Source organism: Centruroides sculpturatus, unplaced genomic scaffold, assembly GCF_000671375.1.
Source record: "Centruroides sculpturatus isolate CEXI.00-Female unplaced genomic scaffold, Cexi_2.0 scaffold1492, whole genome shotgun sequence".
NCBI lineage: Eukaryota > Metazoa > Arthropoda > Arachnida > Scorpiones > Buthidae > Centruroides > Centruroides sculpturatus.
Genome location: NW_019385934.1, coordinates 107,836 through 127,378, shown reverse-complemented (window position 1 = coordinate 127,378; position 19,543 = coordinate 107,836). Strand labels below are relative to the sequence as shown.

The window sequence follows — 19,543 nt, the reverse complement described above, 5'->3', positions numbered from 1 at the left end:
TTACAGAAAAAAAGAAACTGAGTTCTAACAGCTTATTTCAAATTTACAACATCCAAAAACTAATGATCTATATATTTCAAAATTTGACAAACAAATAATTTACATATTAAAATGAAAGCAAAAATAAACACACAAATTAAAAATAAAATAAATTACATGTTATTAACAAACATTAAGTCTAGCCTATGTCATTCTCTTGCCTCATCAGGTTATCAAGTAGAGACTGCCAAGCTGTGGCTAACATTTCCTTCTCCATGAAATTAATGCACACACCCTTTCTAGTAGCTAGAAAAATTTCACATGTTTCCATTGATTTTACTTTGTTGATATCAAACACTTTTTAAAATAATTTAGCCTGGTCCCAACATGATGACACTCCCTACTCGCTAGCAAATTGGGAAAGTGCTATGGATAGACTAATTGTATCAACTTTGTATTTATGTTCCTTCAGCTTTTGGATTAACAATTTTTTAGTGGCATGTATATATGTTAACTTTCTACCAAATCTTTCATCCCACACTGGTATCATGTATACTCCTGGAGTTAAGTTTTGATCTATATAATCCTTACCATAAGCCTTGGGTCATAGTCTACTGCTATAAGTTTTTGAGGTAAAGCCTCTGAACACTGCATATCATTACTAAGCTGCAACATATTAATGCTGTTCTCTATGTTTTTAGCTAACCTAGCAATCAGATTTTTGCTATAGCCATGAGCTTTCACTAATTTTTTAATCAGACCTATCTTTTTCACTGTGTCCATAATATTAGAGCTATTAGAGCCCGTATGTATGCCCTTTATTCAAGTGTTTTAAACATCTTTAAATAGGGATGCAGATCACTAGAATTGAAAGGGACAGAAAAGGAAGGGCTGCTCAGTTTTTGATAAACCTGCATAACATGCCCTTCATACAAAATGATATTGATGACTTTTTTTGACGTGAATACATCTTTAAATTTGCTTCTATAGTGGGAGGCAATTCAGAAAACTGATGATAACAAAATCAGAGGATGCAGTTTGGCATTGCAGCTACATATCTATCATCTACATCCAAAATTTAATTACACCATTCAATAGTTAAAGGATCAAAGAATTCATTACATTGAGTGGGGACTGTGATGCATCTCGCACAGCGGAGGGGGAAGCGCTGCCATTTTGAGGTCATTTCGCTGCGTCACATACTTTCTGTTTAGTATTTTTTACATTTTGACTCAGAGAAGCTACAATGCTCATTTCAGTTTCAATTTACAGCTCTCATCAATATTTATCAATTGTGCACACAAAACATTAGTGTGGAATAGTTATGGTGAATATCTATGTGTTAAAGTTAAAAATTAAGAAAACTTAATGCAATGTCAGCCTATACTCGTCGAAAAGCCAAATCAAAATATAGAAATCATATATGGTTGGAAAGGGCTTCTCAAGAGCAATCCAGTGATACCCATAAAACACCATATAATAGATTGAAGCAATGCTGGGAATGTAAAAAAACACGGAGATCTGAAGGACTTCTTACTGTTAAGGAATGATTATGACATACATATAATATGCTCAAAGAAAATATTACAGTAGAACCCCTCTAATCCGTCACCTTTGGGACTGGGGGTATGGTCGGAACGCAAAAAAGGTCGGATTATCAGAAAAAAGTAAAATAAACAATCTTCCCCTTTGTCTAGTCTTTGTAGCACTGCTAATTTTTCATTTAATGAAAGAGTAACGTGTTTACGTTTCACTCCTGACATGTTGAAAATACACACAAAACTGTACATGTACACACAATTTAGAACATATACTGTAACGAACACAGAAAAACGCCACGGATGGTGAGTCACCGACGAGTCGAAACAAGTTTCTCGACTCCGACCACGGTCGGATTAACCGGAGTGACGGATTAGCCGAGGGCGGACTAGAGGGGTTCTACTGTACACGTATTCACATAAAACGAACAGCTGTGTCCCTGACACAGCCACACCCCACTTTTTAAATCTGAGGCATAACTCTGAACTGGGGTCAAAAACATTGTTTTAATTCAAATATTGCTGGAAAGGTACAGAAGTTAATGGTATATTGATTTGCAATTTTCTGCAAGTTGTTTTTCTATTCACACTTCATTTGGAATTATACATTGGACACATACAGAACTAGAATGACTCCAAAGAAAACATGAACAATATTAACAAAACAAACATCACCATAAGTCATCTATAAAAACGCTAACTCTTTCTCATAAGGAGAAACAAGATATAATGAATCACCACTACACTACAAAAGTTTTTCTACAGAAAACAAGAAATATCATAATTACACAAGACTGCGGATTTCTGCAAGATTACTCTTTTGCAGAAAAAAAAACCACCATTAAACTTACACAACACTGACCTAGATCAAACACAATACATAAAATGCAAATGCACCATCGGGTAATCCTGGGCTCAGAAGGAGCTCCACAGTAGACATTCCAATGATCTCAGCCATGATCAATTTGACATTAGTATGTCAACTGCTGGCTTACTCATGGATGCCACTTTGGAGAGATGGAAGAGTTCATAATTACTATACAAAACTAGACAAATACAAGAAACTACAGAGTATATTCAAAAGACAATATTTACAAAGAATACATCATGCATGAAACTATACAAAACATCATATCAGGTTACAAGCTTTTAACAGAAACAGACTACTTACACCATTATAGCCAAAAAACAAATCTAATACACCAAAGGCTTGCACAAACTACTATATACCTAGAAACTATACTACAAATACACATCTCAAATAGTCATAGAAAAGAACACACCCAAAATATGCTATAATTGAGCTATCTGTAATCACAGATAAAACAATCCATCACAACAGATCAGACATCACATTCATTGACAAATAAAACAAAATCATATATATCATAGACATAGCTGTATGAAGTACCCACAACATACAAACTACAAAAAAATGAACAAATTAGTAAATGCTCAGAACTCACCCATGAAATTAAGCATCTGTGGAGAATGGACAGGTTAAAGGTTTTTACAAGTATAAATTATAATATATTTTTATGCAGACTAGACATCATGTTCATTGACNTAATCTAAGTATTTAATAAATTTATTATAGTCAAATTTCTTTCATATTCTTCTAAGTATGCAGAAATCATGATTTTGGAAATAATGTATCAATTAATTTAATAAACATACATTCAAAAATTATCTTTTGTATTTAATATAACAAATTTAATATATTTGTATGAAATCAGTATTTTATTTTATGCTGCAGTAAAAAATTATTAAAATATTGTCACATATATGAATGGTGAACTGCAATAACAAGTCTTTGGTAAACACAAAGTGAGCTGTGGCATTATATACAGTAGAGCATCGATTATCTGAAATCATGATTTTGGAAATAATGTATCAATTAATTTAATAAACATACATTCAAAAATTATCTTTTGTATTTAATATAACAAATTTAATATATTTGTATGAAATCAGTATTTTATTTTATGCTGCAGTAAAAAATTATTAAAATATTGTCACATATATGAATGGTGAACTGCAATAACAAGTCTTTGGTAAACACAAAGTGAGCTGTGGCATTATATACAGTAGAGCATCGATTATCTGAATCAATTGGGGACTGGGGTTGTTCGGAAAATCAATATTTCGAATAACCAATTATGTATGAAAAAATATATTTGTAAGGGTCCGAATAATAGGCCTAGCCACATAAAATTTTATTGAACCCCGTACGCGATCTTATCAAAATCTTTAAACGGATGCTCATCCTTTTTCTGCCGGAAACTACTTCCTCCCTCACCGGATTCTCAACCGGAGTTCTGATGACAGTCATCACCGATAAGTACGATTGGTAATTGTAGTCATGTGATCCCTAATATAAAAAGGGGGTTGCCATCCGAAACGGGGTCGGAGAAGTCTCTCAACGAGCTACCCCGATCACCTCTCAATCAACCCAACCCAGATCGTCATCTGTATCGCTGACAGAACCCGATCCGAACGCAGATCGCCGCACCAGGTTGAACGACGAATACAAAATTGAACTCGTCCAGAGGTATGATCGCTGACCATGTAAACTCTCTCTCGGTACTACGCGAAAGAATATAATTAGAATAGCGTATCCAGAGTTCTGTATGTATTTTAGTCTAAATGTATTATTAAATGTTCGTTTTCCTTGCATTTTGGTGTTGTCTATCCGAGTAACGCCTAAGCCAAACTGACGACCCTCTCACCTCCTTTAACGCTCTTAGAAAATGCGTCCCGTTGTTACGGGGTAATAACCTTGAACGGCTATCTCCTGACTCGTGAGCGTTGTCGGACTAACAGAAGTAATTACTCGAGTCCGATATCTCACATATTAACCTATCCCATGTTGAAATTTTTCTCCGTCGTGTGTCGCTTCGCGTTGAATTTTCGTCAATGTTAAGCCTAACGAAGACTATTGTATCATTAAAAATTATTTTTTTATTTTGTACAAACAAAATAAATATATTGACAAATATAAAAACAATAAAAAATTATACTTCAGAAGTTAATTTAGTATCAAAAGTGTAAAATATTTTAGTATATATATTTATATATATAGCCAAAGATTGCAGCGCCACAGCACTGGTGAAAATTTAAATTTGCCGACTGGAATTCTTTCGAATAATCGACGCTCTACTGCATATACTATTTCACTACTTGACATATTTGGCTACACGCCATATGTAATCATATATTTCGTATATAATTGTGTTATTTTATCTTGTATATTTCCCGCTTCACCTCTGTCTGTCCTATTTGTTTACCCTTCCTGGAATGTTCTCGTTTTTCTTTTCCTTGACTTGGGTATGCGGTTGGGCTAACTCGAGAAGCAACGAAAGGAATGTAGCTCTGAGGGAAGGGAGCGATCGGGAGACTCGGAGGGGAGAACTGGAGACGGAGAAAAGGAAGTGAGACGGGTAGGAAGGAAGGGGGGGGGAGAGAGCTAAAAGAGGAGTCTCCCCGGCAAGTTTAGTGTGTGAGGGTGAAAAGAGAGAACTTTGGAACGTGGAGAGCGACAAGACGTCTCCCCGGAAGGTTTTGCATCGTATTGTGAAAAGGAGACCTGTGGAACGTATAAGAAAAAGGAACTCAACCGAAGGGAGCCAGAAGGATCATCCCTTTGGATTAACATCTCTACGTGAAACAAGAAACGGAGCTTACCAGTCCCCCGATCAATGAGAAACCGCATCCATCAAGTTTTGGGTACCCTCTTTCCTTATTCTTTACTTTCATCTTCTAAATCTTTGAGTAAGCCGGCTATATATATATATTAAGTTTAAGTAGTAATAGAATTATAGTATTAATTAAGATAGTTTTAAGTGAGCGGATAAGGAACGACGCGCGTGCAATCTTTGTCGGGTTAATAAATTATGTGGAGTATCCGTGGGATTAGCATAGTGGTATCCTGAGAACCTGTATCCTAAAAAGCGAGTAAATAAAAATTTATTGTGTTTCATTCATCTAATCTGGATTGTGCATTTTTATCTTGCTCGCTGCTCTCACACATATTATGCATGATTTCATTCAGCATTAATGTACAAATCTTTAGATTAGAAAAATTAATTATATATAATTGTAAGTGTGTTAAAACTGAGTTTTACAATAAAAACATCTTTCGTAATCAAATATTTTAGCTAAATTCATAAAAATGAAACAATTCTTAAGTATTTGGAAAAGTTATTCTATATCTTACTGCTATTCAAATTTATCAAATAATTTTTAAGTACTGTATTGTACAAAATTATTTTCCAGTAACTAAATTGGCTAGGTAACAAAGTATTGTATTAGTTATACAATTACAGTAGAGTCTCTGTAATCTGATATATACTGGATTAATGGGTGTTGGATTACAACAGATAGTTGAATTACTGGATTATGTATGTACTGTCCAGCTATGTGAAGGAAAGCAGTGGATGTTACTGCCAATGGGCTGAAAAGACCTAGTCCATTAGGAAAATAGGGTAGTTCATTTAAAGAATGAGTTTGTTTTCATCAGTAAAATAATTCAAAAATAAAATAGAATTTAATTAATAGTTACTGTATTGACAATTTACTCTTTAGAATCTATGTCTATTAATTAATTTGTTGAAATTATGTTTATAATTTCTCAGTGGTATGAACTCCTTCCACTTTCCTCTCCAGCATGGAAATAAACAGTTCCCAGAAATTTGCCAAGTGTTGTTTTGCTATCTGTAGTAGGACAGTATGTATGTATATATGTATGTATGTAATATACAGTAAAAAAACCATTTGATTCATAAATTAGGTGATTAAATTAATCACGATTATGACTGTTTTGCTGACTGCACATGTAACAACCAACTAGTAACTGACAGTATACATACATCAATTAGTAACACTAAAATTTCACATGCACTGGCCTGCAGGGGCGTGTCAGATTTCTGAATATGTCAGACTGGTGAATGATGAACTATAGAAACTCTACTGTATTTGTATTGTATAGTTTATAAAGTTATTTATAAATTAAAATTAATATATTAACCTTCTTTCTGGTAATGTATCTTCAATACTTTTTACCCTTAACTGTGAAATATGTTCTTCACCACTATAAAATATTTAAATTGTTTAGAATAAAGTAAGGAATAAATGTAAGAAACTACAAGTTAGAAATGAATAATTTAATTCTAAATGCATCACAATTATATTCATAAGTATAAAATTATTCATTAAATTTAACAAGAATTTCTTTAAAGTATGTTAAGAAAAAAATTAAATGATAAAATTTCTATAAAATTAAGATATCCAATTTGTTATATCCTCATTAATTGAAATTAAACACATCAGCTTACATTTCATTTTTCTTCAATCCATCAACAACATAAATGGAATCCTGAAAAAATAGTAACAAATTACTAAGAAACAAAACTGCTTAAATAGTAAATTTAAATGCTTATTTTAACTTTTAACATGTCTTCAAAAAAATAAAAATTGTGTTAGCAATAATATGCTATTTAAATTTATTAAATTCATTCCAAATAATATATATGCTATTTGGAATAAATCTGAATACTGTATTTTTGCAAAATGACTGGCATGCATGCAGCATAAAAATGGGGGAGACCAACATGCCAGTTAAACTGCAACTAATATATAAAATTAATCAGATTTAACAAAATTAATTGTTAATTACACATTAAAGAAAACATTCTTCTGAGTACAATAAAGTAATAACATTGTAATTTGACTGACTTAAAATCAGAAAGAAAGTTTTCATTTACAAGACAATAAAACAATTAATAACTTATTGACAAAGTAGTAGTAGTAGTAAGTCAGTGTGGACTACACTGACCATCTATCATGACCTTAAAATTAACACCTTTCTCTCAAATTTCACAAAGCCCATGTTAATTGGTGTCAGCTAAGATAATTTACNAATCGAAGGTTCGGATAATGGAGGTTCTACTGTAGTTAGAAAAAAGACAAAATGAAGAAATCAAACATATAATCATAGTTTTTGATGTAATGCTGACAGTTTCACAGTTTTGGAATAAAAACTCATTAGTTTTTATGTGACATAACTTGTTTGTTTTTTTAATGCACTCTCTAGAGAGGGATGTATAACCTCATTTAAACTGGCATGCTGGCTTTACCATACAGAAATATCTGATTTCATGGTCTCCCACAAATAGTCCAGCATGCCAGTCATTCTGTGCAAATATGGTATATTTATATTAATCTATTTCTTGTTTGTGTAATTATACAAATTTACTGAATTGTTATTCAATTACAATAATTATTAAAAATTTTTCATAATTAATAAAAATGAAACAAATTATATATGAAACATGGACTAGAATTTAATACAATATCAGTAAAGTATAGAATAAACTATATAGCACTAGCATCTTTTAATAAAAATTTATTATAAATTTGAAACTTTTTTGGAAACATATTACAAATGAGTATTAAATTTATTTTCATTTGATATATTTGTTAATCAATAAGAAATATTTTATATTTATTCATTAAAAATTTAGATAAAGATATATATCAATATTATTATTTACATAAATGTAAATGAAAACTCTCTTCCTGATTTTAAGTCAAAAATTAAAATTTATTAAAATAAAAAAATATATATACAGTGGTGCCTCGTATAACGTACGCCTCGAATAACGGACGCTGCGAATAACGGACTTTCTGTTTGACCGTCACGTGACTCGAGCAACGGACTTGCTGCGAACAACGTACTTTCCGTTCGGCAGTTACGTGAGACGAACAATGGACTTTCTTCGAACAAGTGCGAATGATGTTTCCCCTCTTTTGCCGTTGCCAATGACAATCTGCTATTTTTAGGATATATTAGTATTATTAGAATGTATTATTAGTATATCTGAAGTAGAAATGTAATGTAATATATGTTGATGATTTAAATAAACATTAAATGTAATGTAATATATGTTGACGATTCAAATAAACGAAATGTAATTGTGTAGATGCCGAGGTGGCGGGACGAAAAGAGGTTGTAAAAAACAAACGGAGCGAGAGTAGCTCGTAGAAGTGTTTAGTGATCTTAATTAATAAAGAATTATTCGTATCATATAATCTGGCAAGTTAAGTCATTTATAATGCATCATGGCTTCTAAAAAAACAGAAAGGTGATTTCAATTGAAACAAAGCAAGAAATCATCAGGAGTGAAAGTTGACAAAAACTTTCTTGTCGAATGGGGAGAGGTTCAGGAGTTTACCAACACTCATTATCCAAACAGAGCTGAGGCCAACAGGATCAATGATCTCTACGATGACACCTTTGTCCGTCATTTCCGACAGGTGTTAAAGAAGAAAGAGAAACAGACCACCTTGGTCATGTTTTTCAAGAAGCCAGCGGGCAAAAAACAAAGGATGGAACAAGAGAAGTTGACCCTGCAAGTTCCGGTAGCCTCTCCTGAATCTGACTCCGATTAAAAAACAATAAAAAAAGACCCGCTGCAATGTGTAAAAAGTCTGTATCTGTATGAATGTGTAAAGAAAGTGTTCTTCCACCTCCTCCTCACAACATCTGACTACCCGGCATAATTGGTGTCTGCTCCATTTTCATTTTTTATGGTACAGTACGGTTATTTTATGCTGCGGAACGAATTATATGTTTTAACATGTATTTCTATGGGAAAATGCGTTTCGTATAACGGACGTTTCACTTAACGGACGTGCACCTGGAACGGATTAAGTACATTGTACGAGGCACCACTGTATATATATATATTTTTTTTTAATTTTGTTATAAACATACAGTACTATTTGTCAACTCACTCAACTTTTCCTCCAGTTAAAAATCAAATCGAATAGTACTAAGAATTTTATACAATGCCATACAAAAATTAAAATATATAATTCTCTTTATTTATTTAATCACCATATTCCATACATTTCTAAATTCAACATTTATATCACCGGCGAGTTCTCCACTGAACAATCTGATGTCATGTTTTGTAGAAAAAAAAAAAACATTTGTGTTAGAAGGGCACTTTTCATGATGGCCAACTTAATTAAGAAAAAGGTGACAATTATGGCTGTTTTGTTAAATAATTAAAGTAACCCTTAAATAAACCCTTATCTGTATCATTTTCTTCTATACTGAGTCTTTCTTCAGTAATTTGAATTTCTTAAATATTTATATCATTAGGATGATGTAAATAGAGTCAAATATCAGTTCTAATCAAAATTTGGATCAATTCATGAAGGTAGTTTTTCTGAAAAAAATGCTTAATATTTCAATATTGACCAAATTATCCAACATAATCGTGCAATCACATGTTTTATTATATACAATAGCAGACATTAATATGTCTGCTATTACAGTACCCACAGCAAGAGTGAATTGATAGCTTCTATAAGCAAAATTTATTTGTTTCATGGAAGCCATCATGTTAATTTGTTGAATATTCAACAGTCTTTCAGGTCATTGAACACAATGGTTAACCAACACTGATGATACAGGCTTCAACTGATAATTCAACAGTCCATTTAGAAACGTCGTTTTCTCATTGTTGAGCCAATTGTTGAATATAGAAATGTATCCACTATCAATATACTGCTAACAAAAATGGAAACAAATTTAATTAAATTATTTTAAAATATAATAATACAATATCACACAAGTTACATATTAGATGCAAATTAATAAAGTTATAATAAATACCTGATTGGATGGCATAGTAACTAAAATAGCATAATCATTTAGATGTAAATTATAAGTAACATCTAAAGATGGAAACAGACAAATTTGAAACCACCAACTGGATTCAGAGAATTTTAGTACTGCTATCTTACTATCCATTCTGAAAATATATTGATAATATATATGATTCTAAAATTTAATAACAATAATCAATAACAATATTAATAATCATATTTTAATGTTCATATTAAAGCAAGCTTTACATGAATAATGAAAATAAACATGCATAAAACATTAGTTTTTAAATATCCAAGAAATTTAAAATAATGTAAAAAATAAATACAGTTTATTAAATATTTTTAAAATGTGATACAGACTATAGTTTTGGAAAAATAAAACTAATATTATTAAAATTATTTTAGTTTCTCCAATTTCTTGAAATCAATTAAAATGTTACATAGTATAAGATTTCAAAAAAGTAGTCAACAAAAAAGTATTTCAACACACATCAAAAGTAGGAGATATGAAATTATATATATGAAAACTTATTGTAACAATTAATTTAAATGATAGAAATTGAATAACACAGGGTGTCTACAATAAAATATCCTGACTTTGGATGCTTATAACAATTCTGCAAATGAAATAATTTCAGGCCAGTGGTGTATATGTTATGCAGCAGTTATTATTATTATCTTATTTTTTTTACAATGTGTTTCTGTCACTAGGAGGTGTGCTGTTAGTTGCTTCTGCAAAAATGATATCACTACTGAAGAAGGCTCAGATTGTCATGTTGTTTGCTGAGTTTAAATTCATTGTTGCAGTGCAAATGAATTTTTGCCATGTTAATGAGAAAGCAGTAGATGCCAGAAATTAAGACTGCAAGTATTGTAGTCTTAATTTTTTTTGTGCTGTGCTTTTTAATTTAATGTAATTTTCCCCCCATAAAATTAAAAGTTGGTGTTGTCATTTATTTCATCTATATACGTCAATCAAGAATTTCCGTACTAACTAAGACTAAGGACATAAGAAATCAGTAAATTTGTATTATTTTCTAATATTTCATACATAAGCTTATCATTGAAATATCAGGAAAGATTATTAGGTTATGTGCAACTTTACAAAAACAATGTGCGTTTTTGTATTACATAAAAAATTTTCAAGGTTTTATTCAATAATAATTATAATCTAAGTAACAAGTAATTTAAAAATTCTATTTTGCAACTGATGTGTAGTTACCTGAACTATTCTTTCTGATTCTTATTTAATTTAGTGTTGTATATATAATAAATGGTGATAATGTAGTTTTAATTTTAATTCTTTCTGAATTACAGTTAGATCATTGGCATATGACTTACAATAATTTAACAGATACCGATTTGAAAAATAATATTCAAGATTTAGTGACATTTGTAAAATTATATTTTCAAAACTTTTTTTTTTCTCCTTATAGTTTATTGTATATCCTTGATTATAAAGTAACCTTCTTATCATTTTTATTTGTTCAAAATTGTGATGCATGTTACAATTCCAACTTCAGACTTTAAATGTAAGATGCCACTCAAAGTCCAAGACAACAATCAGCAATCTTTGCAGTTAGACCATGTGCACTAATAATAAATATTTTCAGCTATACTTTTTAACATTGATATCAGTTCAAATAAGCTTTTTCTTCCCTATTTGTTTTATATAGAAGAAAAAAAAATTGTAAAATTTGATTTCAAAATCATAATGAATCTTAGGATCATAAAAATACAACAAATGTACAAAATAAAATTAGAAAATTAAATTGAAACAAAAATCATAAAAATATATTAAAATTTTCTTTACATGTTCTTTAAATATTTATTCTTTTTGTTTATTTGAAATCCTACACTTTCATATGATATCAGTCAATTTTTATTTCCTTCCTTCTTTTCACTATAAAAGTGGCTGTTATAACAGAATTTTTAAGAATAAATTCCAGGAAAGTAAAGATAGGGAAATTTTAATCACTCTTTTTATTAAGACCGTAAGTAGAAAATTGAGCCTAAGACTTCTCAAAAGGAAATTATCTTAACCAATAAAAAACAAATAAAACTTCAGTTGTATTCTTCTTGTGTTTAAATTAGTATATACTTATATCTAAATTATTACACAGAACACAATTTTCATTTCTAATTTAATATTGAAAATTGTTATAAATAATATATCAGAATCTAACAACTGATGAAGAGCTAAAGGCCTCATAGTACACAATAAAAAGAGTATTTTTGAAATTAAGATGGAATTGAAGATCATTTAGATTTATACCATCAGACTGTTCATTTGGAAAAGTAATATATTTTAAGCTTCATAATGAAAATATTTCAATTTAAATATTTGTAATGTAGTGGTAACAAAATTTACAACTTTTCACATAATTTAGTTAAAATTTAAAAAGGTACTTACTTTTGGCAATCTTTAAATTCCAATAAAATAAAATCTTCTATATCTGTATTATATTTATTTATGATCAACAATGTAAAAGTGCAAATAATATAAAGATGTTTCTGAAAAATAATTTTTATAAATGGAAGGAATTTTAACTTATATCAATACCATATACCAATTATATTACTAGCTATATTTACACAAAATTATATTTGAATTAAAATATAAATACCCCTAAAAAGATTTTCAAGTTAAAGTGAAAAAGAAAAACAATTATAATAATTTTAATACTGCAGTAAGAAGATCTAAATAGATATTAATTAATTAAATTAAATACAATTAGAGTTTAATGAAACTAATAACACTTTAATAAATTTTTAAAATTTTCAATTTATTCACATTTCATAAGAATAAATAAATAATTTAATAAATTATAAAACACTAATGTATAATTAAAATTATACATTAATTTTGTCATCTTTATATTTGGCTTTTCCATGTAGTAAGATCAAATTTTGTCTAATTATTTAAATAATATCATCAGTTTAGTTTATTAATCAGATATTTTTGGCTTTCTACTTTTAAATTAATATGAGTAATTTTATTTTGAATCATTATAAAATTATTAACAAATTTTTAAGTAACTAATGTTCATTTGTTTAATACACAATTTTATAAATTATAAAAAGCTATTTTTTTAAAAAGTAAATTTAATGAAATGGTATAATTTATGTCTAAATAACAATGACACAACCTTTTCAATTAGCAAATAAACACTAATGCAATAAAAGATAATATTTTTGGCTGTTTTAAAAAGCCATCCTCATGCTAATGTACATTTCTAATCAAGAAAGAATGAGAATTATTATTTAAAACAGCTGAAAACATTAACTTTATTGCATTAAAGTTTGTTTATTTACTGATTGAAAAGGTAATATAACTGTTATTTTAATAACTCAAATTAGTTGGTGGTGTTCTTTCAGCATTTATCTCCAAAAGAACAATAAAATTAAAAATTTGATTCTTCTTCTTTCCAATTTTCCATTTTAAACTTTTAATTTTATAGATATGTATGTCACACCACTAACTTTAAAAAAATAAAATTATAATAATCCTTTGTGGTTAAGTATTTATTTCATTTAGCTTATTAAAGTTATAGTTAAATTTATAGAATTGATTTTTGAAGTATAATATAGGAAAGATTGTTTAATGCAATTTTTGAGTATTGATGGATTCTTGTCAAATCATGTTAAACCTTAAAAAAATTATATAAATTAAGAAGCATCCAAATAACTTCAGTAAATATTAATACAGTAGAGCGCCGTTTATCCGAAAGAATTCCAGTCGGCAAATTTAAATTTTTGCTAGTGCTGTGGCGCTGCAATCTTTAGCTATATCTTTTGCTATTCCAATATTTTTTTTGTTGGTGTGTGTTTTAGCTGGCAGCACTGACACTTTTGTGTGGTGTTTTTCTGAGGACTGTGTGTGGTGCTGAATCAAACGTTTTTGATACTAGATCAACTTCTAAAGTATTTTTATTTTTTATTTTTATATTTTTCAATATATTTATTTTGTTTGTACAAAATAAAGAAATAATTTTTAACGATACAATAGCCACAATTATTTTTTTAAAAAGTTTACATTAGGCTTAACATCGACGAAAATTCAACGCGAAGCGACACGCAACGGTGAAAAATTTCAACACGGGATAATATATTTTTTCGTACATAATCGGTTATCTGAACAACCCCATCCCCAATTAATTAGATTAAATGACACTCTATTATATTAGAAAAAGTTTATTTTCATAAATGTATTGTTATATGAAAGAATTAACAAAGAAAATTGCACTAGTTTCAAAGTTTGTTTATAAGAGTAAAGTTTGAATTCTGTAATAATTTAAATTTAGTTATGACCAAAGATCTGAATTTGATGTTTGTGTATTTTATAAGTAGACACCTATTAATGAAAACATTTCAGACTTATTGTTTTAATCATGTTCATTTATTATGTGTTAGTTCTTCAATAATGCAGATTTTGAATTTTGAAGAAGTTGGATACTGATCTCAGTTCAATTTAAAACAGTTAATATATAAAGACATTTTATCATTTATAAAATAAAAATATTGATATTTATAATCTTTTTATAGTAAAAAAAAATTAGCACATTCAAGGCAAAATAGTTATTTTAAATGAATTAAAAGTTTTTATTTACATCTTATAACTAATCTTTTATTCTTAAGTAAAATAAAATGTTTTTAATTTCACATAAAAATTTAACATTTTCAAAGTTGTAATTAAATTATTTTGCTTTAACAAATTAATTAATTGGACTTTTTTAAAATAAACCCAGAGAGAAACAGAATATATACAAATATAAGCATTATACTATTTGAAGATGGTTACAGCAAGATTTAGAGTAATTCAAATGGCAATGTACAGTACAAGGATTTTTTTTTCAACCTCCACTGACCCAGAATAAAAAACCAAGAATGAAGAACAAAACTACTTTATTTGTAGAAGGTAGTTACAGTCTTGACCTATTTTTTCACATAATTGCCTTGTCAATTCAGGCAGACATCATACTATGACACCAGCCTTTGTATACCAATGTTGAAGAATGTTGCCACCTGGCCATTCAGTCAGCTCAGTGCCATTTGTGAACTACTGGTTTCTAACCACTTTTTCATTTGAGTGAAAAGATGAAAAACACTTGGTGCTAAATCTGGGCTGTATGGTGGATGAGGAAACTGCTCCCATTTGAACCTCTGGAAGAGTTTGAGTCATTTTTGAAGCATAAGGACGAGTGTTATCATAGAAAAGAATCACACCCTTGGACAGCATTCCTCTTCTTTTGTTCTGGATTGCCCATGTGCCATAAATTCAATCATCAAAATGCTTCTTCTGTCCCAGAAACAGTTTCCATCCTTTTGTTGGTGGAAAACAATCATTTGAACTTTTTGGGTTTGTTTGGAGAAAGTGTGCATCCATTGTTTTGACTGCTCCTTTGTCTCAACATTTTTGAACAACACCAACATCTCATCCACCATCATAATCTTGTCCAAGAACATCTCTTCATCCCAATGGTAATGCTGCAGAAACATCAAGGCAGCACCTATCTTTAGTCTTGTGATGGTCTGTAAGTATCTTTGGAACCCATTGTGCACACAATTTGCTGAACAAGCTTATCTGTTACAATGGTATACAGTATGGACCTTAAAATTTGATGAAACTCCTCACTGAGCTCAGAAATCGTAAACCGATGCTTCTCTCACACCAATTGATTCACTTTGTCCACCAAATCATCGGTCATCACACACGTCTTTCTCTTGACTGCCCTCATCATGAACATTGTCACATCCTTGTTTGAATTTCCTGCACCATTCACGTACACATCTGTAGCTCATGAAGTTCTCACCATACAAATTACACATCCTTCAAAGAATTTCACCTCCTTCGGCCCTTCAACCTGTAGAAATCAATTACTGCTTGTATTTCACAGTTGGTGGGAGACTGGATTGATGGTGCCTTGTTTACATGTTTACTGCGCAGTAGCATATGTCTAAAACAGCTTGGTGTGACACTATGCACTAGGGAGCGCAACCTGTCCCTGTCTCACATGCTTTCAATTTTTTTTCATGCATTAGTGGAGGTTGAGAAAAACAAAAAACTCTCATATGTAATATACAAAACTTGTCATTAAAAAAAAATTTATTTAATTAAATTAAAGCAAAAATGATTAATTTGTAGGAAAAATAAAAATGAAGCTATATGAATCCTACTCCATATGATGATATGTTTTGATTCTAAAATTAAATTCAATATATCCTAATATATTTGCAATCACAATTTAACTTAAAGATTTTATTGATTTGATTTTTGAAAAAAGCATTTATCAGAAAATGGAAAGCTAGAACTGATTTTATCTTTTTATATATAAAATATATACATGATAAATAATGCATAAAATACATTATTATATTTTATTAATTATGATAACAAAAATTTTAAATTTTTTACCTTTTCATCCAATACAATAAGATATCTACTATTCTGAGTGCTTTGGATTTTTTTTATTCTTCCTAATTAATAAAATTAAATATATTAAATCATAATATAGAATATATATTTTAATCTTTAAAAAAGTATTTTGATTTATTACAATAGCTTAATCAATTTTTGACAAATCATTTTTATTTATTAAATTTAATTTAACAATAAATTCATACAATGTTTCATAAATCACAATTACTGATAATGTTACAATATCTCATGAGATTCTATGCAGTTTTTTTCCAATATTTTTTAAATCTGAAAGATGTTGAGTGCAAAAATAAATTAAATTTAATTACTGATTATAAAATATATACCTTCGACACACACATCTGGTAGAAAAGAAAGCAACTGATCATTCTGTAAATGTATCCCCAAAACATTATCTCCTGTACCCTAAAAAACAAATAATATTAAAAAAACAATACAGAGTATTATTATTATTATAACTACAACCAAATTTATATATTTTATAAATACACAAACTGACACATGTGGCAGATAAAAAGCTTTCTTTCTAGCAAAATACAATTTCTTGAATAAAATTATACTGATAAATTTTATTGTCAAAATATTACATTGCTATTAGAGTAACCATATACAAAAAAGCACCAAACTTTGGCAAAAAAAAAAAATATATTTAATATTACTTTCATGACCACCCAAAAAAATAAAAAATCATAATCATTGTCCAAAAATATTCACAAGTTTCCACCACTGTCTCCAAGTCAAAATGGCACCACTTCCATTTCATACACTTGCAGACAGCAACAGAATGAATGAATAGTGATAGCTCTCAATGAAAATGCTTAATAAGGATTACTTTATTACAAACTGTATGCAACAGGTGTTACTGTATACCCAATCAGCAATAAATGTTGCTGATTCCTTATCTACAGGGTCTGTACAGATAATTCCATCTGTAATCCCTGACATTCCCTGACCAATAAAGGTCTCTGCATTTCCCCTTTCCATATTATTGTAATATACATATTACAATAATTATGTAATATGTATATATATGTCCAGGTTTATGATTTCTGAGCTCAGTGAGGAGTTTCTTCAAGTCTAAGCCCATTTTGCACACAATTATATAAATTTTTTATTAAAAAACACTTTATTCACTTATAAAAAACTTCGCATAAAATCAATTTTGTAATTAGCAATATCATTTCTACATCATATAATAAATTTCATGATTTAATTTAAATAAATTCATAAATTCTATTTAAATAAGAAAAAGACATGCACTGTAAAATCAAATTTTCTTAAAGTGAGGGGGGGTAAATTCAAAATAATTTAAACATAAGAAATCGCACATTCTGTGAAAGGGAGAAATTGCTTATCACTTGCTATTTTTGGCCCAGCATAGACTCATTCAAAGTCATTACATTTCTTTCAATCCCTTCCTGAAACTTATAATGGAAGTAGCTGAGTTTTGGTAGAAAAGCAGGTCATTGTCCATGGAATTTTTGAAAACCGAAAAATGTGAACTTCCAAAATACCATGGGCCATGTGAAAATAGAATGTTAGAAGTTAGAGAGAAGACATATCACAAATCATCAGTTTATCAAAATTGGCAGGATTATCATCTCCACGTCCTGTATGTGGCCAGCAGCAAAAAATACAACAAATAAAAATACATGAATTGCGTAAGGTCTGCCAAGTGTTCCAAAATGTCCCATACACAATATCATTAAGTTAACTGACAGTTCTTTGCCTCACCCCATACCATCAACTGACTGCAATGCATTAACCAAATGTTGTACAAGTCAAAAATTGGGAGGGTTGTGTACAGGACACAATCGCAATTATTTAAGATGTGAATCTGTCTTTGTGTGATTAGAGGAAGGATAAGATGTAAACAAATAAAGTCTTGGTGGTTATCATATTCCAAATCAATATTGGTTCAAGCAGCAGGGCACTCAAAATAGTCCCGTCAGAGTTGACGCACTTGATTTTCTTACACTCTCTACACAATCTGCATCATTTGGCATTAGTCATTTTAGGCTTTTCTGATTCCTTTTCAATTTTTCTTTCTAATGATACATGTTTCTTACATTTCTGTTCATATTTCCTTTGTAATTTCTTTGACATTATGAAAATTTTCTTCAACTCACACAGTTATCAGCTTATAACTTTACGAATTTTATTTTATTGGTAATTACTGCTAAATAATATTGTAAATCCTGTCATTCTGTACAAATTGACATAAATTTCAACATCCTATCTCTTTGCAATCCAAAATTTCACTACCCAAATGCTGTGCCACCATTTTCACTGTTCACATGCAACCCCTCCCCAAACAGCTGCACACCCTCCATTACCCACCATTTTAAATACAGACATAAACCTTCTATCCAACGAAATTTTAATTGTTAGATCATCATTTATAGTTTACGAGATAAATGGCAATATTTGTTGCACTTATGTTTGATTACTCTAGTTTTTGGACACCCCCTATACTGAACTGAATTTAAAGATGTGTTCGGACCAAAAAGTGAGAGCGACAGACAGGGAATCTGCAAATACCACGGAATCTGACTTTTTCTGATAAAATCTTATTCTCTGACTTTCCAGGTCTGTACAAATCCTGTATCTAAAAACTTTAAGCATGACTCTCAATTTTTTGTGAATAAAAATAATTCCAGGAAATTAATTTATTAAAAAACAAGATAATTATTTAATGTGTTATATAACAGTAAAATATTAAGGCAAAAGCTGATACTTACAAAGACTCCCAAGATAAGTTCAGAATTAGACAAATTTAAAGGAAAACAATGCTTCATGTCAAAATCAGAATGACGCAAAGATAAATCAATAGTTTGTTGAGAAATACTTGAAATTGTCTATAAAATTTAAAACAAAGTGAAAACTATTACATTTAATATTTTCCTTA

The 19,543-nt window shown here is 29.7% G+C and overlaps 1 protein-coding gene across 1 annotated transcript; it reads right to left on the bottom strand.

The window, feature by feature from the left end:
* Positions 1-6,530: 6,530 nt before the first annotated feature.
* LOC111612665 lies at positions 6,531-19,543 on the bottom strand. The gene is made up of 7 exons (XM_023353902.1): positions 19,377-19,543; positions 16,962-17,040; positions 16,612-16,673; positions 12,610-12,710; positions 10,201-10,339; positions 6,851-6,891; positions 6,531-6,606 (listed from the first exon to the last, which is right to left on the bottom strand). The coding sequence occupies exons 1-7, from the start codon at positions 19,431-19,433 to the stop codon at positions 6,531-6,533; spliced, it is 555 nt and encodes a 184-aa protein (XP_023209670.1). The 5' UTR covers positions 19,434-19,543.

What these genes read in the sequence shown, in the direction of transcription:
- LOC111612665 (XM_023353902.1), bottom strand. Translation starts at nt 19,433, where the DNA reads ATGAAGCATTGTTTTCCTTTAAATTTGTCTAATTCTGAACTTATCTTG. An exon ending in TTACTATGCCATCCAATCAG is followed by an intron (nt 6,892 to 10,200) that starts GTATTTATTATA and finishes CTATTTTTTCAG; the next exon opens with GATTCCATTTATGTTGTTGA. An exon ending in GGATTGAAGAAAAATGAAAT is followed by an intron (nt 6,607 to 6,850) that starts GTAAGCTGATGT and finishes AATATTTTATAG; the next exon opens with TGGTGAAGAACATATTTCAC.